The sequence below is a fragment of the Puma concolor genome, chromosome A2 (genome assembly GCF_028749965.1).
Source record: "Puma concolor isolate L17-30 chromosome A2, mPumCon1.1.hap2, whole genome shotgun sequence".
Lineage (NCBI taxonomy): Eukaryota > Metazoa > Chordata > Mammalia > Carnivora > Felidae > Puma > Puma concolor.
Genome location: NC_141668.1, coordinates 5,058,993 through 5,083,049, shown reverse-complemented (window position 1 = coordinate 5,083,049; position 24,057 = coordinate 5,058,993). Strand labels below are relative to the sequence as shown.

The 24,057-nt window shown below is 50.0% G+C and overlaps 3 protein-coding genes across 8 annotated transcripts in view; 1 reads left to right on the top strand and 2 right to left on the bottom strand.

Annotated features, from left to right (window-relative positions):
* Positions 1–5,999, bottom strand: part of KMT2C (lysine methyltransferase 2C) — a 288,984-nt gene extending 282,985 nt beyond the window's left edge. For 3 of the 6 annotated variants that reach the window (XM_086685714.1, XM_086685732.1, XM_086685739.1), the window contains exon 1: positions 4,995–5,401. In XM_086685714.1, coding sequence (XP_086541840.1) covers positions 4,995–5,155 — 161 coding nt within the window. In that variant the 5' untranslated portion in view covers positions 5,156–5,401. Of the gene's footprint in view, positions 1–3,917; positions 4,084–4,994; positions 5,402–5,976 lie in introns of those variants that run through there. The other 3 variants (XM_086685705.1, XM_086685722.1, XM_086685695.1) reach the window with 2 other exon arrangements.
* Positions 6,000–6,683: 684 nt separating this feature from the next.
* XRCC2 (X-ray repair cross complementing 2) overlaps positions 6,684–24,057 on the bottom strand; it is a 181,382-nt gene continuing 164,008 nt past the window's right edge. Inside the window, exons 4-9 of the transcript XR_015243787.1 lie at positions 13,314–13,471; positions 11,574–11,742; positions 9,817–10,066; positions 9,307–9,455; positions 7,940–8,081; positions 6,684–7,151 (exon numbers count right to left, since the gene is read on the bottom strand). The gene's annotated coding sequence lies outside the window, so the exon portion shown is untranslated. The remainder of the gene's footprint in view (positions 7,152–7,939; positions 8,082–9,306; positions 9,456–9,816; positions 10,067–11,573; positions 11,743–13,313; positions 13,472–24,057) is intronic.
* On the top strand, positions 13,466–15,928 carry CCT8L2 (chaperonin containing TCP1 subunit 8 like 2). Its single transcript, XM_025929415.2, is given in 3 exon segments — positions 13,466–15,238; positions 15,241–15,276; positions 15,279–15,928. Coding segments are annotated over 3 exon segments (1,614 nt in total). The 5' UTR covers positions 13,466–14,151; the 3' UTR covers positions 15,770–15,928.

Below are 24,057 nucleotides of genomic sequence, written 5' to 3'. Positions count from 1 at the left end.
TTTATATGCAGGCCATCACAAAAAAAAAAAAAAAAAAAAAAAAAAAAAAAAAAGAGAGAGAGACAGAAAAGAAAAAGAAATCGTCCCTATTTCACTCCATAACTTTTGCAACTCATACTGCCAAGAAGTTCTGAAAATAGACATTGTGGCACAAACATGATAAAGACAATTTTTAAAAAGAGAAAGAAGAGACTAATCAGCTTATTGAAATTAAAAGATGGCCAGAACAACAAAGAAAAAAAGAAAGGGAAATATACACATACTGTGTAAGTTTATTCTATATCAGCTGGTAAGTTTATTCTATATCAGCTAAAAATTACATTCAATCCAAACATCTCATGGATTAAAAACTGTTACCAAATCTTACCCAAGATATCTCACACTCCCCCACCAGGGAAGTGCACACAGAGCATTTAATATTATCTATAACTGGGGCGCCTGGGTGGCTCAGTCCATTAAGCACCCGACTTCAGCTCAGGTCATGATCTCACCGGTGGTTCAAGAGTTCAAGCCCCGCGTTGGGCTCTGCGCTATCAGCACAGAGCCTGGAACCTGCTTCGGGATTCCGTGTCTCCCTCTCTCTGCCCTTCCCCCACTCGTGCTCTGTGTCGTTCTCAAAAATAAATTAAAAAAAAAAAAAGGGGGGGTGGGGGAGAGGGGAAAATGGGTGATGGGCACTGAGGAGGGCACTTGTTGGGATGAGCACTGGGTGGTGTATGTAAGGCAATTTGACAATAAATTGTATTAAAAATAATAAGTAAATTTAAAAAACATTGCAGAATTTTTTTTTTAATTATCTGTAAGTAAAAACTGACCATTTTCATTTTGGAAAGGAGGTTTCATGGAACTCCTCAGTCATATCTGCAAGTGGCTTAAGGATACAAGACTGGACAATCAATATCTGCTCAAAGGAAATCTGATCGCGGCCTGGGGAATACCATGAAGTTTTGCAAAAAGGTGGGGGAGAGGCCAAGGGTAGAGCGGTGTGTCTGGTCACCCGGCAAACTGACTACAAATCTGGCATGGTAGAATTAACTGAGATAGTAAAAAAATGTATTAAATCACTATTTTCAGAATGGGAAAATTAACTATCGTGACACTTTAAATTTACATGGAAATCCATGTTTATCAAGGTTACATGTTAGTAACAAACCTACTGAACGTAAAATTGTATCTGAGACTCAACATCTTCTTAAACACTAGAGATTCCACGAATAAGACCATCAGGACAAGAGCAAACTACAGTGAGGTCAGGCTGGAGAGCAACCACCTAACAGGTGAGGAGAGGCTGCCATTCCTGGAACAGCTTTTCAAGTACAATGACTATCAAGTGCCAGAAACCAGTAATTGCCAAACTTTCCATGTATCTACTTGCTTGAAAAATAAGAAAAAGAATTTCTACCATACAAATTACCAATGTGCATTATCTCACAAAGCATGAAAAGAAGACGCAGTATCTTTCGACTCTACAGAGTTGTTTTATGAAACTGCACATACTACAATGCACTACACCTTTTTTTTTTTTATTACTTATTTCAAGTTCACAGCTATGGAAATGAGAAATTTTGTTGGGGAGGGGCCTCTCAAATATGAAACAGCAACAGTCATCTGCAGCACAATCATTTTTTTGCTATCTCTTGTACAGCATCACTGGTTGTGCCCAATTTTCTACAAGAATAAGGCTCAAGGTGGCTTTCTAATAACAGTAATTGCCCTCTGAAAAGAAAGTGGTTCGGAATATAAAGAGTTTTTTCAAAAAGGGTCAAGGATAGTTCCTCAGAAATCCTATCCCCACCACCTGCTTCCGCACCACCCCCACACCCACACCATCCCTAACGTTAACTTTGTTGACTTCATAAAAAACATATATATGGTAGAATGATTCCTTGTCTTCCCGATTTAGAAATGTCAACATATATGCCAAAGAAGAAAAAATAAAATCAAACCTTTGGGAGAAGTTTCCTAAACATTCATACAAAAACAATTAGACCTCGAGTAGATGCTTCCTCTATAGCAGGAGCTTGTTCACTGGTGGAAAGACCTGGACCTCCTACAAAGATCACACGCTACTCCAAATAACCGATTAAACAGTCCTTACTGCTAAGGAGAACTTTTAATAAATGTAAATTTCACTGTTCCACTTCACATTCATACAACAGGAAATCCTTATTTATGTATCTACTTTTCAAACTCTGCCCTAAGATCAATAGCTTCAGTTCAAAATTCTTGATTTTAGTAAATAATTTTAAGATAACAATAGCTAATTAAAATTTCCCACTACATAGCCTTTGCTTTTTAAATACGATAAAGCAAAACTCATCTAACAGTACAAAACAAGAAAATGTTTAAGTTCACTTATCTAATTATCAAAAATTCAAAAATCCAAACTCAAAGTGTAATTAGCAGTGCCTGGTTACCCTCTTTTTTTGAAATCCAAAGACAAATATGCAAATCCACTTTTAATAAATAGTGTCATAAGACATCTTCTCTAGCATAAAACAACCCACTTAGCAACCATACAGACCGATAACGTGGACAATTTAAAAACTTTTATCTCCTTTGCATCCCCCCCAAAAAAATTTTTTCATGACTTAGATAATTATTTGCAATTCCAGGTAATTTTAGCATTTACAAACCTAACTTAGATTTGTCATACCTCAGTTTCACTTTCAGGATCTTCAATACCCAACTGACTACAGGGTCTTTTCTGCATGCACCCAAATACGTACAGAGACCCACAACTGAAAACCCTCCTCTTTGCTTTCCAGTTCACACAGTAGTTTCCACTTACAGGTTTCTCAAACAACTGTAGATTCCATTCCCTTCCAAAAACACACCTAATTTTTTAAAAATTCACTGAAAAGCTTGGAACCATCAAAGTTACCACTAAATTTCATACAAGGAATGCTGCCCCAGTGTTCAAATCCAAAAGAGAAAGCTAAAACTCTCTTAAGACTCAGAGTTGTATTAAACGTCTTCCAAAATGTTGATATTTTCATACTGTTATATTAGCACCGTTCTGTAGAAATTTTTAGGTTTTTCCAAGGGCTACCTTTTTTTTTTCATTCATAAGATGAGATTTTAAAACGAGATAAAAACTAAAATAATAAAGTGGTAATACCCTAAACCAACCTTTCTTCCGGTGCACACAGGGGCTGCCCTAACACAGATGAACTCATTTCCATCTCAGGGGAACTGCATGTGCATGTGTGTGTTTGTGTGTGTTTGTGCCCGTGCACACACTCGCGTGTGCATGGTGAGGGGCGTGACAGCACAGATAGGTCTACTGTAACTAGAAGAGGAACCTGAAAGCAAAGAGAAAACATAAAATAATCCCAAATTAATATTTGGAAAGGAACCAAGAAATAGTCAAAATGGGAAGCTATTAAGTTAAAACCCTAGCATGGCTTTACATGCATTGCTTTAAAGGATACAAAAAAGCGACAAAGTGTGAAGTTCCTTGGAAGTCCACTCCCTCTCCGAATTCCAGCTGATGGGGGAACGGCCCTGGCCATTTCCAGCAGACATTTCACTGCAATGCCGGTGGCCCCGCAAACCCCAACTTTGTAGCACAAAGACGCTAACGCCACCACGTATGCATCCTGTACTCGCGCGTCTCGGGATGTGTCACAGCTAGGTAAGAGCTGGAAATAAAACATGGAGGCACGCTAAAGGGCCTGAACCATCCTCACAGTCCAAGGACAGCACAGCACGGAGGAAGAAGGGGCAGCCTGGGCTCCGGGGCTCTGCCACACGCCGGCCCCGCTCCGCCCCGGTGCACACCGCCGTCTTCACCGCCTATCACCCAACGTGCCCCTGCTCCGACCAGGCGAACGCGCCCCAACAACAACAACAACATCAACAACAACAACAGAAACCCCCGGCTGTCCCCGCGCCCCAGCGCGCCCTTCCCCTACCAACAGCTCCCCGACACGGTCCTCCAACGACATGAGTAAGCACTCCACGCCACTCCCCAACTTCGGACGGCCGCCGCCGGTCCTGCACCCTCGGGAGCCACCGCAGCCGCGCGACTCGCTGCCACGGGTTTCCCGGTTTCCAGGCGAAAGTTGCCGAATGGCCATTCTGTGAAAGGACGAGTCTAGCGCTGCCAACGTGCTCCGCGACTGGCGACAGCCGTGCCCAACCCCGCAGGGGCTCGGGGGGAAGTGGGGCCCCCGCGCGGGGCGGGCTCCCGCCGAGTCAGCGGGCTCCCCGGTCTCGGCCCCGAGCGCCCGGCCCGGCTCGGTTTCCAAACTTGCGGCCGCCGCGCCTGCCTGCCGCGGCCGTGCGGGTCGGGGTGGGGGAGGGGAGAGGAAGAAGTCCCCCGACTTCCGAACAGACCCCTCGGGCTCCAAACCCGGCACCGGGAGCCAGAAAAGTTCCGGGGGCGGCCGGCTCACAAAGGCCGGCGGCTCCTCCCCACCCCCCCACCCCCCACCCCCCACCGCGTCCCCGTCCCCCCACCTTCCCCCCCCACACACACACCCCGGGCGGGCGGCGAGACCACCTGGCCGCGGCGTTTTGACAGCTCCGCGAGTGTCCCGCGGCGGGACCGCTTTGTAGTTGACAAGGCGCCGGTGCGCGGACGACCTGCGTGCGCCTCGCCGTGCGTCTGTCCGACGACCCGGCTAGGCCGGGAAGAATCTACGAGAAATTTCTCCAGAAACAGCAGCCCCGCGAACAGCCGGCGCGAGGGCCAAACTCCAAAGTAAAGTGCGGCGGCGGCGGCGGCGGCGCGAGCCGTCGGGGCCCCGCTGGGCGGAGTGCGGTGCGGGGCGCCCGCGGGAGGCCCGGCCCGGAGGCCGCCGAGGGGGCGCGGGGCGCGGGGCGGGCGGGCGCCCCGGGGGCCGGGAGCCGCGCGGCCGGCGGGCCCCACCCCCACCCCGCGGGGGCGGCCGGGGGCGCGCGGGGGCAGGGGGGCCGGGCGCGCCGGTGACAGCTCCGGCCCGGCGCCGCGGCTGGCTCCCGGCCTGGCTCCCTCACACTCAACTTACTTCTTTCTGGCTCTCTGGAAAGGGGAAGCGCCATCTTTGCGAGGCCGGCCCCGAGGTCTTTTGTCTGCGGCTGCGGGGCTCGGGGCCGGGGCTCCGGGCTCCTCGGGGGGTGGTGGCGGCGGCTGCGGCTGCTCCGCGCTCTTGTCCTCCTCCGACGACATCCTAGTCACCAGGAAAGACACATGGATCCCGGTCCTCCTCCTGGGGGGCTCCTCCCGCCGCCGCCGCCGCGGCCGCCGCCGCCGCTGCTGCTCGGGTTCCTCCTCCCCGGCTCAGCCTCTCGCATTTCCCGCAGCCCCGGGAGCAGCAGCAGGTACCGGGAGAGGCGGCAACATGGAGCGAGCAGGACACGCACTCACACACATACGCGCGGGCGCGCGCACCTCGGCGCGCAGGGGCCGGGCGGGGGGCGGGGGGCGGCGGGCGGCGGGCGGGGCGCGGGCGGGAGGGAGGGAGGGGCCGGCCGGCCGGGAGGTGCGGGCGGCGGCGGCGGCGGCGGCGGGCGGGGCGCGGGCGGGGGCCGGGCGGTGCGGGCGGGCGGGTGCGGGGCGGGCGCCGGCCGGGGCGGGGCGACTGAGGGGGCGCGGGGGGCGCCGGCCGGGGCTGCGCCCGCGCCCCTCCCCCAGCGCCCGCGGCGGGAGGAGAAAGGGGCCGCGGCGCGGGGAGCGGCGGGCCCGCGGGCAGCGGCGGGCGGGGGGTCGCGGCCCCGCCGGCCGCCCCTCCCCCGCGCGGGCCGCGTCAGGCCGGGCGGCGGCGGCGGCGGCGGCGGTGGCGGTGGCGGCGGCGAAGTTTTGACAGCTGCTCCAGTTGTTGTTGTGGGTTCCGGGCTGCGCGAGCGCCGGCCCCTCAGCGCCCGCCCTCCCGGGCCGGGGAGGAGGAAGTTTTGCGGGTGTGCGTGTACCACACACAGACACACACACACGACCGTGGCCGTCGCGCGAGGGCCGCGCCGGGTCTCCCCCGGGCGCCCCGCACCACAGACCTCTCAAACTCGCCGCCGTCTCGCCCACACACGGCCGCCGCGACGCCCCCGCCCCCTCCCCCTCCCCCACTCCTCGGCCCCGCCGCCCCCCGCGCGCCGCCGCTGCCACTCACAGGGCTCGCTCCGCGCATGCGCTGCCCGCGGACGCGCCGCCGCCGCTGACCTCACCGCCCCTCCCCCGTCTCCCCCCCTCCCCCTGCCGGGCTCTCCTCCCTCCTCCCTCCTCTCCGTCTTCTCCCCCCACCCCCCCCCACCCTCCCCCTTCTCCCGCCCCGCCTCCTCTGACGCGGCGGCCGGGGCTGCGCCGCGACTCCGGCTCCGGCTCCGGCTCCGGCTCGGGGAGAGCGCCAAGCTGCGGAGGCGGCGATCCGGGATCGGGGTCCAGGGAATGCGCGGCCCGAGGCGGCGCTCCGACTGCGCCCGAGCCCGGCCGCGAGCCGGCGGCCGCTAAGCCCGCACGGCCCCCCGGCGCGCCGCCCCGCCGCCCACCCGCCCCGCGGCCGGAGGGACGGAGCCCGCCGGCGCTGCCCCGGCTCCCGCGGGCCGGGGAGGCAGTGCGACTTCGCTGTGATCCAATTCCAGGGAGAGTTTCGTTATTATAACGCCATGTAAGAAATGGGCCAGAAAGGGCTTACCGAGCTGTCAGACAAAAAGAACGCTGACATTTTGAGGCACAAGACGCGCAAAAAGGCACCACAACCCACCAGTAAAAACCCCACAACTTGATTGTAACGTGCAGCGTGTTGCGATGCGCGCAAATCGGAGGGTTTCTGGGCCAGCTCCCGATGCGTTTACAGGGTCAAGGGGAAACGGGGCCAGAATCAGCAACGGCAGACGAGCGCTTTCTCGGGAAGCAGAGTGGCAGATGCGGGCTTCGGGACTTCTCCTTCCGATGGGGCGGCAACTCCTCTGTGCTCTCCTTTCCATTCACCGCCGATCAGCACACGTGAACTGGGGGACAATTCAGGACCCGTGAAGCCTTGGCAGACGGCTCGGGACGAGCGATCACTTCGGGAGCGTCGCCTCTAGGCCGGACACACTGGGCACTTTCCCGTCAGGGTTCCCCTCCGTCCTCCCGACACGGTGGAAGCCCAACGCTGCGTGTTCTGGCTTCCCAGCTCTCGTTCGCTTCCATTTCTCCCAATAGCCAGAGCACAAACTTTGAACTGTGCTTCCTGTTTGGGCAAAGTATACGCGGTTCGATTTCCAAAGGCTATTCTGACTACAGGCAGGTGTTTTGTTTTGTTTCGAAATGGCTGAAATGAGGACTATAATAAGACAGTCATTTGAATGCCTGCAGGGTTTAATCCTTGCCGGTTTGTTCAAGTTTACTAAATTTACAGCCACGGGAATTCTGAGACTGGGGAGAAGCTGAGTGGGTAAATGCAGACTATAAATTAAAAGCGTCTGACTATTATGAATAGAAACACAACACGTATATGCCTAATGATGAATTTATGAAGTGGAACATTTAAAGTTTTTTCAGTGCTCATTCTTTCTCTGGCATTTTTTTTCCCCCTGCACATTACACTTTAAGGAAAGTACACTTTTGAAAATTGGATTATCGATCCACATGTTTACCTGTGTTCATTACGGAAATTAGAGCCGTCACTTCCAACTGTCTCATACGCACAAAATTATATGTCAGGATAATTTAAGTGTCAGTGTGCAGAGGACAAGTCACTCCTGCTGGAGAGAAGTTTTAAAAGGAAACAGGGGACTGAGAACAGAAAAGGGAGTAGAATGAATGAAAACGGAAGAAACAGAGGTCTGTGCAGTGATGCTTCTAGAAAGAAAAGATGAAGGATACTAAGCCCAGCCTTAAATCTCCATTCCTTCAGCCATTGTGAGGCAAGCACTTGGAATCTGTTTTAAAAGGACAGCAGGCTGTTGGCCCGAAGTTATCATGGGCAGACCAAATAAAATATAACTCAGGATGCACAGGAAGGATACAAAAAAATACCTGTTTCACATAAAGTTTTTCCAAAGGTGTTTCCATGTCTCCGATCCAAATTTTGGAGCTCTGAGACCGCAGTGGCAAAAAAACCCAGGAGTCACATAGCTGAAGTTACTCAAAATTATAAAGTCAGAAAGGCACAGGGTGTCTGAAAGCACCAAAGCAAACAAACAAACAAAATCTACTTTTAATAAGTACACATGTAGCCATTTCTAAAAACATGGTCAATGTGCACCAAAGTGTTAGCAGCGATCATCTCTGAAGGGGTAGATTACGAGGGACTTTCACTTTCTATATTACATTTTTCTATGATAGTTGAATCTTTTAGAGCACATGCAGTATAATGAGAAATGTGTATTAAATATTTAGCATGTGGTTTGGGGGGGTGAGGATTGCTATCTACACCAAAGAAAAAGCAACATCTCAGGAAACAGAGCAAGATAAGAGCCTCAAAGGGTCTAGCAAACAAGTGATGGTAAATAAAAATTCACAGTACAGTAGCCATTCTTACTAATTGGAGTCCTATAAATGTCATTGATATGGTCTTTATTTAGAGTTTGTCTGTTTTTGCTTGTTTTGGTGAGTGTAAAATATTTATAAGACTCTCCCGTAGGCTCACTACTAATTAATGGACTCTCTCCTTTTGTTTTCCTGTAAAGTCTTAAATTCCTCAGGGTTTTTTAGGAACCAAACTTTTTTTTTTTTTTTAATTTTTTTTTTCAACGTTTATTTATTTTTGGGACAGAGAGAGACAGAGCATGAACGGGGGAGGAGCAGAGAGAGAGGGAGACACAGAATCGGAAACAGGCTCCAGGCTCTGAGCCATCAGCCCAGAGCCTGATGCAGGGCTCGAACTCACGGACCGCGAGATCGTGACCTGGCTGAAGTCGGACGCTTAACCGACTGCGCCACCCAGGCGCCCCAGGAACCAAACTTTTATAGTTGTAGAAGGAACACTGAAAACTTCAATTCTAGATCTTACAATCTTTGTCTTCATATGTTTGCTGTTAAACTTATACTTTAAAAAGGTGCAGTCATAGGCTGGCATTTTGTGTCCTTTTTCAGTAAAAAAAAAAAAAAAGGTTTTTAAAAGAACTTCAGGGGCACATGGCTGGCTCAGTGGGTCAAGCATGCAACTCTTAATCTAGGGGTTGTGAGTGGAGCCCCATGTTGGGTGTAGAGATTACTTTAAAAATTAAAAATAAATTAAGAATTTCAATTCCTGAAAATTAGGACATAGTTAGTCCATAGTGTGTTTTTAGCTTTGAAAATTCTAATTGCCTTACACGAGTTATTTCAGTAATGCCTACCATGTACCTAGTAGACAGAAAAATTAAGGAAGAAACCGAGAAGTAATTAAACAGAACACTCACCGTCAAAAATAATTTGTGCAGAAGAGTATGAGGCATGAGTGTATGTTCTGCAGCACACTCCATATAGATATCAATCTTGCCCTCTAGGGGTCTATATTTTAAGCCTGTCAGTACTTAACAAGATAAACACAAAAAGGGCAGGCAGGCAACTGAAAAATAAACATGGGAAAACATACAAACAGGAAGATTAAATATTTACATCCATTGTGTACGAGACCATATTTTTAATAGAAATGCATCTGGGGATTTGGGGGGTGGGCAGAGGTGGAGGAGGCAGCAGACAGCTATGTCTATTTAGGATACAAAAGCATTCTGCCAGCAAGTGTTATAAACTCCTAGAGACCCTACCCCAGCCCCTACACACGCACCCCCCCCCCCCCGCCCACACACACACACACACTCTTAGGTTCCTCTCCTTTACTGATAATACAAGACTACACGAGTAGTTTGCATTAATTTCCTAACGTTGCCACAACAAATGCTGAAAATGACAGAAATTTATTTTCTCACAGCCCTGGTAGCTCGAAGACCAAAGTCAAGGTGTTGGCGGGGCTGGCTCCTTGCGGTAGGCTTTAGGGAAGAATTTGATCGTTCCCTGCCTCTCAGCTTCCAGTGGTTGTCCATGATCCTTGGGGACCTTGGCTGTAGGTACATGACTACAATGGCCATCTTTTCTGCATCTCTGTGCCCTCACATAGTGTTCTCTGTGTATGTGTCTCTTCTTGTAAGGATACCAGTCGTGTTGGAGTAAGAGTCCAGCCTACAACAGTATGACCTCCCGTTAATTGACCGCATCTGCAACAATCTTATTCCAGATAAGGTCACATTCTGAGGTTTGGGGAAGGATATGAGTGTTGGGGGGACGATATTTAACCCAACTGAACTACCAAGCAGCCTATATTGGTGTCTCCCCGTTTAGCAGATTCATGTATATATGGTTAGAAAAGTTTATATAGGGGCACCTGGGTGGCTCAGTCCGATAAGCATCCAACTTTGGCCCAGGTCATGATCTCTGAGTTCATGAGTTGGAGTCCGGCCTCAGGCTGTCGGCTGTTAGCGTGGAGTCCACTTTGGATCCTCTGTCTCCCTTTGTCTGCCTCTCCCCTGTTCGTCCTATCTCTGTCTCTCCTCTCTCTCTCTCTCTCTCTCTCTCAAAAATAAACATTAAGAAAAAAGAAAAAAGTTTACATAATAGGTTAACTGCATGCAAACTTTTCTTGGCACAAAACATTCACGTTTATTTTACATCGAATCAATCTATTTGTAGGATAAATAAAATCAAAGTGAATTTAACAATAACAGTGCCTACAAAGTAAACAGTAAAATTATGACTTAGTAGTTCCTTGGTTAGTTTGATCAGTGTAAACATAGGCCAAAAAATGTCAGCCCAACATGTACCATTTGGGGCCTGTTTTAAAGGCCAAAGACTATGGTGGCACCTGGGAGTCTCAGTCGGTTAGGCGTCGAACTCTTGCACTGACAGCTAGGGGCCTGCTTGGGATTCTCTCTCTCTCCCTCTCTCTCTCTGCCCCTCCCCCCCTCAAAATAAATACACATTTTTGAGAAGTAAAATAAATCAAGATCGAAGACAATGATGAGATCCTCACTTTCTAGTGGAAATGGAACTCAAGAGTCCCACCCATCACCCTTCAGGATGAAGTCTAAATTTCTCGGTGTGGCCCCCTAAGCCTGCCACCCTCCAGCCATCCCCTCCCCCCCCACTCCTCCCCCTTCCTCCTTACTGGGTGCTCCAGCCTTCAGAGCCACCTTTGTCAGACGTCATTAGATTGTCCCAAGCCCCTTCCTCTGTCATGTGGCCAATTCCTGCTTCTTTAGACTTCACTTCCATCCCTGACGACCACCCTCCCCCTGACAATGACTGTGTGTCCCCATGGATGTTTCTACAACACCTGTGCTTCCCCCCCTCCCCCCACCACCCCCCCTCTCCCCACCCTCCCCACTCCACCCCACCCCCCCACAAGGATCTCTGGAATGTATCCCACCCTGGCTGTTTTGTAACCCACCCTTCGCCAGGTGCGGATGGCTACAATTGTCTGCCTTATACATCTTTTATCTCTATGATTTCGCAGCAGCTCAATAAACAGTTGTGGAATAAGTGAAATAAATGGGAAAATATATGTTAAGTGTCAGAAAAAGAGCTAAGATGATCCTTTACAAGCGTGTTTATTCCCCACCCCCACACACACCAGGAGGGTTTACTTTTCAAAAAGAAACTGTATCTTTATAAACAATGTAAATATGCCTACCTTGCTACAGTTTATGCTGATGGTTACATTTTACATTTCTATAAAGAAACAGGCGGTCATCTTTGCCCCTCTTTGCCCCTCTGTCCAACATTTGTTAGTGTCATTCTTCTCAGTGTTCTTGGCTTTCTGAAGCCTGGGCATGGAGGTTCACACCTGTTTCTAAAAGAGCCTCCAAAATCAAAAGAGGTCAAAATAGTTGTCCACAGTCTTCAGAAAACATATCTGCTTAGAAACATTTCTACCAGTGAAGATAATGTTGAGGGAGAAATGATCACAGAATAACATATATAATATGTGCCATACAATCCATTTACGGAAAACTGTATAAATCCACAACAATCTATATATAAATATATGTGCAAAGTAATAATGTTCATCAAAATGCAAACAATGGGGGTGCCTGGGTGGCTCAGACGATCGAGCATCCAACTCTTGATCTTGGCTTAGGTCATGATCCCAGGGTGGTGGGATCGAGCTCCGAGTCGAGCTCTGCGTGGAGCCTACTTAAGATTCTCTCTCTCCCTCTGCCCCTCTCCTCAGCTCACGCTCTCTCAATAAACTAAACTAAACTAAAATAAAATAACATAAAATAATAAAATAAAAGCAATCTCTGGGCTGGAATTGACACTTTCTTTGTATTTTTTCTTTTTAACTTTTATTTATTTTTTTTTTCAACGTTTATTTATTTTTGGGACAGAGAGAGACAGAGCATGAAAGGGCGAGGGGCAGAGAGAGAGGGAGACACAGAATCGGAAACAGGCTCCAGGCTCTGAGCCATCAGCCCAGAGCCCCACACGGGGCTCGAACTCACGGACCGTGAGATCGTGACCTGGTTGAAGTCGGACGCTTAACCGACTGCGCCACCCAGGCGCCCCTCTTTTTAACTTTTATAATGAATAGCTATTATTTTTACAAAACCAAGCAAGTTGTTTTTCAAAGAAAAAGGTTTTTTTCTCCAAAATTATCTCTATCTTAGCCTTAATTACATTTCACTTTCGCTGATATTTTTTTTTCCTTTTCTTTCTTGCTATCATCTTGTCTGTGGAAACATATTAAAACAGTGCCTACCATACAATCATGACTCCTGACTGGTATAATCAGGTTCAGAGTTCTATTTTTCCTCCCCTTGGGGGGAGTTGCTATTAAATAAACTTAAAAGGGGTTTTCCCAGTGAAAGTGAATGGAATGATTCTCTTTCCCCTAATCTTAATAATCTTCATCGTCATCACTTCCAGCTGCTGCTCCGCCTAATGCCTATGGAAGTTGTGTTCCTTTGGTGCAAATCTCTTCCCCTCCCTGGGTGTCCATGATCCTGTCCCTTAGAGTTCACATTCCATGGAACACACTGGGTGCTCACTAAACATTTATTTTTTAATGATTATTTATTTTGAGAGAGAGACAGAGACAGAAAGCGGGGTGGGCAGAGAGAGAGAGAGAGAGAGAGAGAGAATTCCAAGCAGACTCCCTGCTCAGCACACAGCCGGATGTGGGGATCTCACAACCCTGGGATCCTGACCTGAGCCAATATCAAGAGTCGGACGCTCAACCGACTGAGCCACCCAGGTGCCCCTCGATAAATATTTACTAAACCGAAAAGGGTGCAAGCATTACCCCAGCAGGCTCCATTTGAGGAAAGGAGGGAGTGAGGGGGCAAGGGAAAGAGAGGAGGAACTGCAATTCTAAGGGCTGAGGGTCGGGGTGGGGTGGGGCACCTTACATTCGCCCCCTGCAATATTCTACCTTCCTCGCCTCTGGGAGGCTGGTCACGTTCACTCGCTGCAAACATTTCCCCAGTTTGCCTGTAGGTTGTCAGCGTCTTTGCCTCCCTTGTGTTGACCCGCCTTTGCCAGCTCGGTGACATCATTATCATGGGAAGGAGGACATCACACACCTGCCACCTGAAAGACAGACCGTAGACACCGTTAGGAACCTGCCGGACGGCACAGAGGGATAAGGTGGCCGCAGAGGCAGAGGCGGACAGTAAAACCGAGCTAGTGTTACACGGTCCCGCACAAGGAAGCGAAGCGAAGCGAAACACTGTTTCCCTCTCGAAGCCTGCAACAAACCTCACAGGAGCTCCAGCTCCGTCTGGAATTGGAAGTGGGTGGGGATTTTGACCAGCTCTCCCCTCCGCCGCCTCCAAAGTTCCAACGAAGCCCTGGGCCCTGGCGCATCCGGGAGTCCCTCCTCTGCCGGGTGGGTGACCTGGTCTGACTCCCGCCTAACCCCCGGGGCCTCCCAAACTCGAGGCATCCTTCTGTGACCTCATTCTCTGCCCCGGGTGCCCCGTGCCACTCTGTGACTCCATCAGGGTAACACCCGCTTCGGCTGCCACGCGTCAGACGTGGGGAGCCGCCTCGCAGATCAAGCTGGGGGAGTGGTTGAGGGCTGAGCTCTGCGCCGACCGTCGCGGCACCTGACCGTGGCGCGCCTGCTTCCCCGCGCACCGGAGGACGGGCCTCCGGCTCCTTCCTCCCCCACCCCCCACCCCCACCCCCTCGAGAGGTGTCCGAGATCGGCTTCCCGGACGCCCCCGCCGCCGCGCCTGGAGCGTCCCAGCGGCCCGGCTCGGCGGCCGATGGCCAGCAGGACCGCAGCGGGGGCCCGGCTGCCGGAGCGGCCGGGGCCGAGGCGGCGCGCCGGGAGCCCGCGGGCGCAGGGGAGGCACCTGCTCTGCAGCTTGCCGGCGGCGCAGACCCTGGCCAGGGTCATCCGGCCTTGCTACGGCCCCCACGGCCGGCAGAAGCTCCTGGTCACCGCCAGAGGAACCACCGTGCTGACGGGCTACGCCGCGGCCATCCTGCGCGCGCTGGAGCTGGAGCACCCCGCGGCGCGGCTCCTGCGCGAGGCGGCCCACACGCAGGCGGAGAGCAGCGGCGACGGCGCGGCCTTCGTGGTCCTGCTGGCGGAAGCGCTGCTCCTGCAGGCCGAGCACCTGCTGCGCGCCGGCCTGCCCCGCTCCCAGCTGCGCGAGGCCTACGCCGCGGCCACCGCGGAGACCCTGGCCCTGCTGCCCTCCCTGGCCATCCGCTCCCTGGGGCCTCTGGAGGATCCGTTTGGGGCCCTCTACTCGGTGGTGAACACCCACGCCGTGTCCCGGGCCGACTGCTTGACCAAGCTGGTGGCCCACGCGTGCTGGGCCACCAAGGAGCTGGACGGCGGCTTCCGACGCGAGCGCGTGGGCGTGTGCACCCTGCGAGGGGGGAGGCTGGAGGACTCGTGCCTGCTCCCGGGGCTGGCCTTGTGCGCCGAGCCCTGCGGGCAGGTGACCGCGGTGCCCGGCGGCGCCAGAGTGGCTCTCTTCGTTTGCGGCTTTGGTCCCACCAGTCCAAATGCACCGGCCACGGCCCGGCTCTCCGGCCCCGCTGACCTGGCCACGTTCAGGAAAGGAAGTGAGCGGTTGATAGAAAAGCAGGTGGCCCAGCTGGCCAGCGCGTGCATTAACGTGGCGGTGGCATGGGGGGACATCGATGAGAATGCCCTGACGCAGGCTGACAAGCACAACATCATGGTGATTCGAGCCAGGTCCCGGAGGGATATGGTTTACTTGAGTGAGGTGCTGGGCACACCTTTGATGTGTCACCTGCTTCCTCCCCCGAAGCCAGGGAAGTGCCGGAGGTGGGAATGTCCGGGCACCCCTGCCGTTCCCTTGGTCCTCAAGGGGCCACAGCCCAGGGGCTGCAGGGCACGGAGCAGGCCGCCTACGTGGCATCGATGCCTGCTTCCAGCTGTGCCAAGATCCCAGGCTGCTTCCGGGAGCAGGGGCCACGGAGATGGCTCTGGCGAAAACGCTCTCAGAAAAAGGAAGCAAACTGGAAGGGCCTAACGGTCCTGCCTCCCTGGCATTTGCACAGGCCCTTCGGTCTCTTCCTGAAACCTTGGCAGAGAACGCAGGCTTAGCCGTCTCCCAAGTGATGGCAGAGATGAACAGAGCTCACCAGGCTGGCAACTTCCTAGTAGGAGTGGGGGTCGAAGGGATAATAAACGTGGCCCAGGAAGAGGTGTGGGACACCCTGACAGCCAAAGCCCGAGGACTCCGGGCCGTAGCTGATGTGACACTGCAGCTCGTGAGCGTAGACGAAATTGTAGTGGCCAGGCAAAGCGCCACGTATCAACGGGACTCGAATCCTGTCCCCAAGAAGGCCAAGGGATGCCTGTTTCCTGTAAAAGATCAGCTCCTTGGAACGACTGAGTAGTAACATCCTCAATAAAATGGGGATTGCCAAGGAAGGCACAGTCACCCCCGAAATGGGTGTTTGCCGTGTTTTATTCCCTCCGTGTTTTGTACTGTTAGAGTCCGTTTCTTCAGACAAAAACAACAGAAAGGACCATAAGATAAAAGTCCTTTTCATTGATTTATGTCCTTTCAGACTCTTGGCTTTTTTCATTTCCTGTTTCTCTCCATCATATTCTGTTCCTTTCCTCCAATAAGAGCAGGATTTACTTGTATTAAAAATTTTTTTCAATGGAGTACCTTGGCTTTGGGGATGCAAAAAAAAAAAAAAAAAAAGTGCAGGAATCTCTTCCCAACTGTTGGAGTTATCCCCCCACAATATCCTCATATATGTCAATTTCTGTCTAGATGTCACGTTAGCCATCTAGACCGCAGTTCGAGCGGCTGCGCATTCCCGTTGTGATTATTTGGGAAGAGAAGGGGGTGTTCTGTTAAGGCCAAGGGGAGGAGGAGGAGGAGGGGGAGGGAAAATGAACCGGCAGGCAGAAATAAAGTAAAATAAATTCTTGGCACAGATAACAAAGGAACACGTCCCTCAGAACTGCACTGAGGCTGTGAGGAGGGGAGACCTGGGGAACACCTGCCGGCAGCATGTTCCCAGGAGGGCTAGGACTAGGGTGGGATACCCCTGGGCGCTGAAGAGGGAGTTTGAGCAGAGCTGCGAGCAGAGCAGCACACGTCACCCAAAGCCTTTTCGACTTCAACCATCCAAGTTATTCTGCGTCTGGGAGAAAAGCAGAACCTAGGGACAAAGGGTAGGTCATGGGAAGCTGCAATCTCTTACCATCATGGGGGGGGGGGGGGGGCGGAGCTTGAAACATCTGGAAAAAGATCCAGACTCAAGAACTCAAGAAACAAATGTCTTCTACTGGGCATATTAGCCTCAACGAAGCAAAACAAATGTGCAAACTTTCCTTAAGACTTAGAAGAAGTGAGGGGCGCCTGGGTGGCGCAGTCGGTTGAGCGTCCGACTTCAGCCAGGTCACGATCTCGCGGTCCGTGAGTTCAAGCCCTGCGTCGGGCTCTGGGCTGATGGCTCAGAGCCTGGAGCCTGTTTCTGATTCTGTGTCTCCCTCTCTCTCTGCCCCTCCCCCGTTCATGCTCTGTTTCTCTCTGTCCCACAAATAAATAAACGTTGAAAAAAAATTAAAAAAAAAAATTAAAAAAAAAAAAAAAAGACTTAGAAGAAGTGAAATCCTGAAAAGCTGTGAGCGCACGAAATGGAACATGGGCATGGACAGAACTATCCTCGTTATCTCTCATTTAAGATACACAAAACATCCTCGATGTGTCTTCCCTTGTTTTGTCTCCGTCGCTATATTTTAGTGAATGTAACTAAGTGCTTTCATATTTCTCCCCGGCCCTTGTCAAGTTCCATGTTGTTCTCACAGCCTCAAATCCCGTAACAGGGACGATGATAGAAATAGCAAATTTTTTAAAGCAGTTCGAACACACTTTGTATACATTTTATTTAATCATCAAAACAAACTCATAAGAAAGGAGCTTGATTATCTCTCAGCTGCAGGAGACACAACTGAACTTCAGAAAAAAGTCATTGGCCAGAGTTACGCAGTAAATAGAAGAGGAAGTTCCATTCTCTTGTTTGCTGTTTTGTTGCCTCAATCATACATCCCTCTACTGTGATGTTTTCAGAGATAGAACCCCTATGATTACAAAGAAAGTATATCTGAAAAGACCTTTTGAAAATTTACAATGTGTTTTTCTTCAATGTTTATTTTTGAGAGAGAGAGAGAGCAAGCATGGGAGGGGGAGGGGGAAGGGGGAGAGGGAGACACAGAATTCGAAGCAGGCTCCAGGCTCCGAGCTGTCAGCCCAGAGCCCGACGCGGGGCTCGAATCCACGGACTGTGAGACCATGACCTGAGCTGAAATCGGACGCTTAACCGACTGAGCCCCTTCAGGTGCTCCTACAGTGTGTTCTTAAAATTAGACAAAAAGTCTTATTTTATTAAAATAAATTTTAAAAATGGCTCCTGCTCATAGAGAACATTTCAGTTATATATCCAAGACTTGTGTAGTCCAAACAATGTAAGACCATGTATTTTAAAAGTCCCAAGTTTGGTATACAATGGATTTTTTGATAATTTGGGGAGAAATCATATTACAACATTACCGGCTCCTTTGCCCCTGGACACACACACACACACACACAATTATATATATGTAAATGCAACTTAAAACTATCAAGGATGGGCGTCTGGGTGGCTCAGTCAGTTAAGCGTTCTGACTTAGGCTTGGGTCATGATCTCATGGTTTGTGAGTTCGAGCCCTGCATCAGGCTCCATGCTGATGGTGCAGACAGAGCCCGCTTGGGACTCTCTCCCTCCCTCTCTGCCCCTCACCCACGTGCACTCTCTCTCTCTTTCCAAATAAATAAAAAGTTTATTTTTTTTTAATGTTTATTTTTGAGATAGAGCATGCGAGCAGGGGAGGGGCAGAGAGAGAGGGAGACAGAGGATCTGAATCAGGCTCCAGGTTGACAGCAGAGAGCCTGATGTGGGGCATGAACGCATGAACCTCAAGACCATGACCTGAGCCAAAGCTGGATGCTTAACCGACTGAGCCACCCAGGTGCCCCAGTTAAAAAAAAAAAAAAAATCAAGGATACCCTTACAAGGGACAAAGAAAGGTATGGCAGACAAATTCAACTAGCATACACTGAGAACTTTGAAGGCAAAAACGCCTGCTCCAGACTTGGAAGTTGAGGAAAAGAGAATTCGGGCATCTTATGGGATGTGAAAGAGGGTCCTGGAGCTTGTGAGCTGAGGCCTCCGAATCACATCTATCTATTCCCATCTATCCCAAGACTGGCTAGGAGGCTCTTCAATGCTGTGAACTGCCAAGTGACCCTCAGATCAATCTCCTTGAGGGAGCCAAAGTAGCTCTCCCCTTCTCGTACTCGAAAAAGCATTAGCAGCCCCGGAAGGGAGGCGAATGTCGTGTGACAGTGAAGGTGACCGGTGTGGGCAGATAGCAGACTGGGCTCAGGAAGAGGGCCAGCATGAGGAGTTCACTACAAGCCCAAAGTGCTTGGGGACAGAGCTTCTCGTAGCTTCCGTTGAGGACATCTCCTTCCCTCCAGCCTGCCTTCTAGGCTCTTGCTACTCAAAGCGTGACCCCTGAACCAGCGATGGCATCACCACTCAGAAGCGTGTCACCAATTCACGGATGTGGGACCTCAGCCCTACCCCCCAGACCTACTATGACAGAATCTGCACCTTAACATGATCCCCAAGTGATGGGGTACATATTAAAGTTTGGGGAGCACCGATTTAGGCAATAATCCCAATTAGCCCTAGTTTGACTAAGCTTAGCGTAACCTCTTAATATCATCAAGCGTTCTGTTGAAGTGTTAAAATATATGACTCAGACAGTAGTTGTTTCTTTTCTCCTGCTGACTGTGGAGAAGTTCACCAGCACTTGACCTCAGTTTTACCGGGTCCAGATCCTGCTTCCAAGGTTACAGGATGGAAGGTCTTAAGTTCTCCAAAGGCCCACAGAGTGGGCTACGTGTTTCTCTTCCAAGATGTGCTTCTCCGAAATTCCAGGAGCAGCTGGGTTTCAGAAACAACACTTCCTACAGCACATGCTTTATGGACCTTGCTGCTGGTGGACTTCACTGTTCTGTCCCCAATCCCTTCCAGCTTAGCGACGCTATTTAATGGGGCTCTGAGATGATCTGGCCAACGGAGAGCAAAGAAACAAGATCCAGAGAACATAGGGAAGCAAATGAGAACTTCGGAGTCCCGGGGAATGAGAGAGAGAAGTGTCTGGCTCAGGGGATAGAGGCTGGGGCTGAGCCATGGGACGGGTTCCATCCGTTTGGGCACTAGACCCAAGATTGGGACCCACGGAAATATTGGAGTCCCAAAGGGGGGTGGGGGGAGTCATTGATTCCAAACTGTGAAAAGAAGATGAAAACAAGAAAGCATCGTCAATAGTTTGTTTCCATCCTTTGTCTGTGTGAACCTTTCCCCAAGAGTCCCGTCTGAAGAGACCTCCTTATGACAGGAGCTCTACTTTCTAGGCCTACACGTTTCAGGTCCCTTTAGTGCAGAGGCCGAGAGAGAGAGAGAGAGAGAGAGAGAGAGAGAGAGAGAAAGCTAAGATAAAAAAGAAAAAGAACCCCCAAACTGGGGACATCTGAATGGGAAGAAAAGAGGATATGAAGGCTCAGGGACCCAACAGTTTCATTCGTAAATAAGCAAAACTAGTTTTGAGGAGATTTGCTGGGATGCTGTCAGCTGGGCTGATGTAAATATTCCCACCCCAGGCCACTCCCATCTCTGCTGGAGCCCTTCTGGAACCGGGACCTACTGTTGGTGATGCTTCCCCGGGAACAGGAGGGCTGTGAGTGACATTAAGTGCTAACTGCTGGGCTACTTCCTGCCGAGACGTACTGAAAACTCCTGGGTGGCTCAGTTGGCTCATGGCATGATCTCACAGGCTGTGAGTTCAAGCCCCGTGTCGGGCTCTGTGCTGACAGCTCGGAGTCCAGAGCCTGCTTCGGATTCTGGGTCTCCCTCTCTTTCTGCCCCTCCCCCACTCGCAGTCTGTCTCTCTCTCTCTCTCTCTCTCTCTCTCTCTCTCCAAAATAAATAAACATTAAAAAAATAAAAGAATAAAAAAGAAAGAAAGAAAACTCCCCCTCAATAGCAGTTACCTCGTTAAGGTAACTACTCTGGGGCAAGGTGTCCCTCTAGCACTAAAATGCCGAAACCTGCAGTAGACACATACCTTAGAATCTCTGCGGTTCCAAGAGTAGCTGAGCTAACTTTTCTCCCACAACATCAACCCTCTTCTCCCCCCCACTCCACACACACTAAAGATCCCTTCCTAAATGGGGAGGGACAAGAAGAGGCTTGGTGGGAATGAGGGAAATACTGGCAAGATGTCTGAGGGGCTCACCTCCCAGGGGTTCTTTTCTTTTTTTAAAGTTTATTTATTTATTTTGAGAGAGAGGGAGAGAGAGAACCCCAGCAGGTTCTGCACTCAGCGCAGAGCCCGGCGTGGGGCTTGATCCCACAAACCATGAGATCATGACCTCTAGAGATCATGAGGTCTGTACACAGAGTTCAGGGCTTGAAAATTCAAACTGTACAGATGCAGACTGCGTAAGGAATTCAGACACTGTCCTGCTCGCATCACCGAGGGAGTGTGACGTCGGTTATTACAGAGCTAAGACAGGCTAGATGCTGATCGGCAAAACAACGGTAATCTTTCTCTAAGACAGCGCAAATTCAAGATGCGGTTTTATTCATGACCCTAGTTGTTTTAAAAAATGGCTCTCTACGGGGCGCCTGGGTGGCGCAGTCGGTTAAGCGTCCGACTTCAGCCAGGTCACGATCTCGCGGTCCGTGAGTTCGAGCCCCGCGTCGGGCTCTGGGCTGATGGCTCAGAGCCTGGAGCCTGTTTCCGATTCTGTGTCTCCCTCTCTCTCTGCCCCTCCCGCGTTCATGCTCTGTCTCTCTCTGTCCCAAAAAATAAATAAATGTTGAAAAAAAAATTTAAAAAAAATAAAAAGAAAAATGGCTCTCTACAAGTTTTCTTTGAACTCACTGAAGGCATCAGAGAGGAAAAATGACCCCGGGGTGCCTGGGCGGCTCAGTCGATTGGGTGTCCAACTCTTGATATTGGCTCATGTCGTGGTCTCGTGGTCGTGAAATCGAGCCCCAAGTCAGGCTCCGTGCTGAGTGTGGAGCCTGCTTAGGATTCTTTCTCTCACTCTCTCTGCTCCTCCCTGGCTTGCTCACTCTCTCTTCCTCTCAAAATAAATAAATAAACATCAAAAAAAGAAAGGAAAAGTAGATCCCAGTGAGTTTAGGGAAGATAGCCCTTCTATACTGTACGGAACTCACAATGAAACACGTTTTCATATCCAGATCATCATTAATCTTTTTAAACATCTTAACACCTGCGTGTTCTGACTTCTGTGCCCAGACTTCAGAACCTCAGCATTCCCGAGGCCCCCAGTCTGGCTGCTTCCTGGAACTTACCCCCTTGGGAGGCAACTAAGCTCTGGACAAGTTTTCCCCTCCAGAAGAGATGCGATCTGTCCCGCCAATCTCAGTCTTCTCTGCGTAGATGCGAAATATTACAAGCGTCACACTTCATTCCTGCATGTGTTTTGACTAAACACTTATTTCAGTTTTACTAATGGATTTGGTTATAGAAGGTATAATAATCTATTGCAATATTGTTTCAAAATCGTTTCCAAAATTGCTTGTGATTTGTTTGTTTGTTTGTTTGTTGTAAGTAGGCTTCATGCTTAGCGTGGAGCCCAATGCGGGGCTTGAACTCATGACCCTCAGATTAAGACCTGAGCTGAGATCAAGAGTGGGACGCTCAACTGTCTGAGCTTGTGATGTTTTTTTTTTTTTTTTTTTTTACATCAGATTTTAATTTGAGAAGAATCTGCACATGCCTTTTCTAAATAGAAACATTTCAAAATATACCCAGTTATTACTGAAATTTAAAGGTTTTTTGTTGTTGTTAATGCAGATGTAGTTGACATATAACATTGTAGTTGACATATAACATGTAGTTGACATATAACATTTAGGTACACAACACAAAATTACAAGTCTATATCTAGCTATCTATGTATGATAGAAATGCTTACTGCAATAAGTTTAGTTAACACGCATCACCTCACAGTGACAAGTTTTTTCTTATGACCAGAACTTTTAAGATCTACTCTCTCAGCAACTTTCTTTTTTAAAAATTTTTTTTTTCAACGTTTATTTATTTTTGGGACAGAGAGAGACAGAGCATGAACGGGGGAGGGGCAGAGAGAGAGGGAGACACAGAATCCGAAACAGGCTCCAGGCTCTGGGCCATCAGCCCAGAGCCCGACGCGGGGCTCGAACTCACGGACCGCGAGATCGTGACCTGGCTGAAGTCGGACGCTTAACCGACTGCGCCACCCAGGCGCCCCTCAGCAACTTTCAAAAACACGGTAGTATTTTATAGTATTACTAACTGGACATGCTGTACACTACACCCCCAGGATGTATTTCTAACTGGAAATTTGTAACCTTCGACCCCCTTCACTCATCCCTCCATCCCCTGCCTCTGGCAACCACCAGTCTGTTCTCTGTATCTATGAGTTCATGTTTGTTTTGGTTTTGGTTTATTTATTTATTTTGAGACAGAGGGCACACACGTGCGTGTGTGCAAGCAAGGGAGGGGCAGAGAGAGAGAGAGAGAGAGGGAGGGAGAGGATCCCAAGCAGGCTCAGTGTTGTCAGCGTGGACCCTGAAGCCAGGTTCGATCCCAAGAACCATAAGATCATGACTTGAGCTGAAATCGAGACGCCTAACTGACTGAGCCACCCAGGCGCCCCTGTTCTTTGTTTTTTGGAATCCACATATAAGTGAGATCACGCGGTATTTGTCTTCCTGTTTGACTTACTTCATTTAGCATAAGGCTCTCAGGGTACATCAAATGGCTGGAAATGGTAGAATTTCCTTTTTTATGGCTGAATAATATCCCATTCTATATATTTTTATTACTTTTTTAAGACTATACATATTACATATTCTTTATCCATTCATCCATCAATGGACTTAGGTTGTTTTTAGATCTCAGTCACTGTATATAATGCGGCAATGAACATGGGGGTGTAGGTAGCTTTTTGAGAGGGTGACTTGATTTCCTTCTGGTGTATGCTCAGAAGTGGTATTGCTGAACCACATGGTAGTTCCATTTTGAATTTTTTGAGAAATCTTCATTCTGTTTTCCGGAGTGGTTGCACCAGCTTGCATTCCCACCAACAACGCACAAAGCTTTCCTTTCCTCCGCATCCTCGTCAACACTTGTTATTGTCTCTCTGATCATAGCCAATCTAACAGCTGTGAGGTGATATCTCATTGTGGTTTTTTTTTTTTCAATGTTTTTATTTATTTTTGAGACACAGAGAGAGCATGAGCAGGGGAGGGGCAGAGAGAGAAGGAGACACAGAATCCGAAGCAGGCTCCAGGCTCCGAGCTGTCAGTGCAGAGCCCGACGTGGGGCTCGAACTCACGAACTGTGAGATCATGATCTGAGCTGAAGTCGGAAGTTTAACCAACTGGGCCACCAGGCCCCCCATCATTATGGTTTTGCATTCCCCTGATGATTAGTGATATTGCAGACCTTTGTATGTACTTATCGCAAAAACGTCTATTCAGGCCTGCTCACTTTTTAATCCAATTTTTCCGGGCGCTATTGAGTTGTAGGAGTTCTTTAT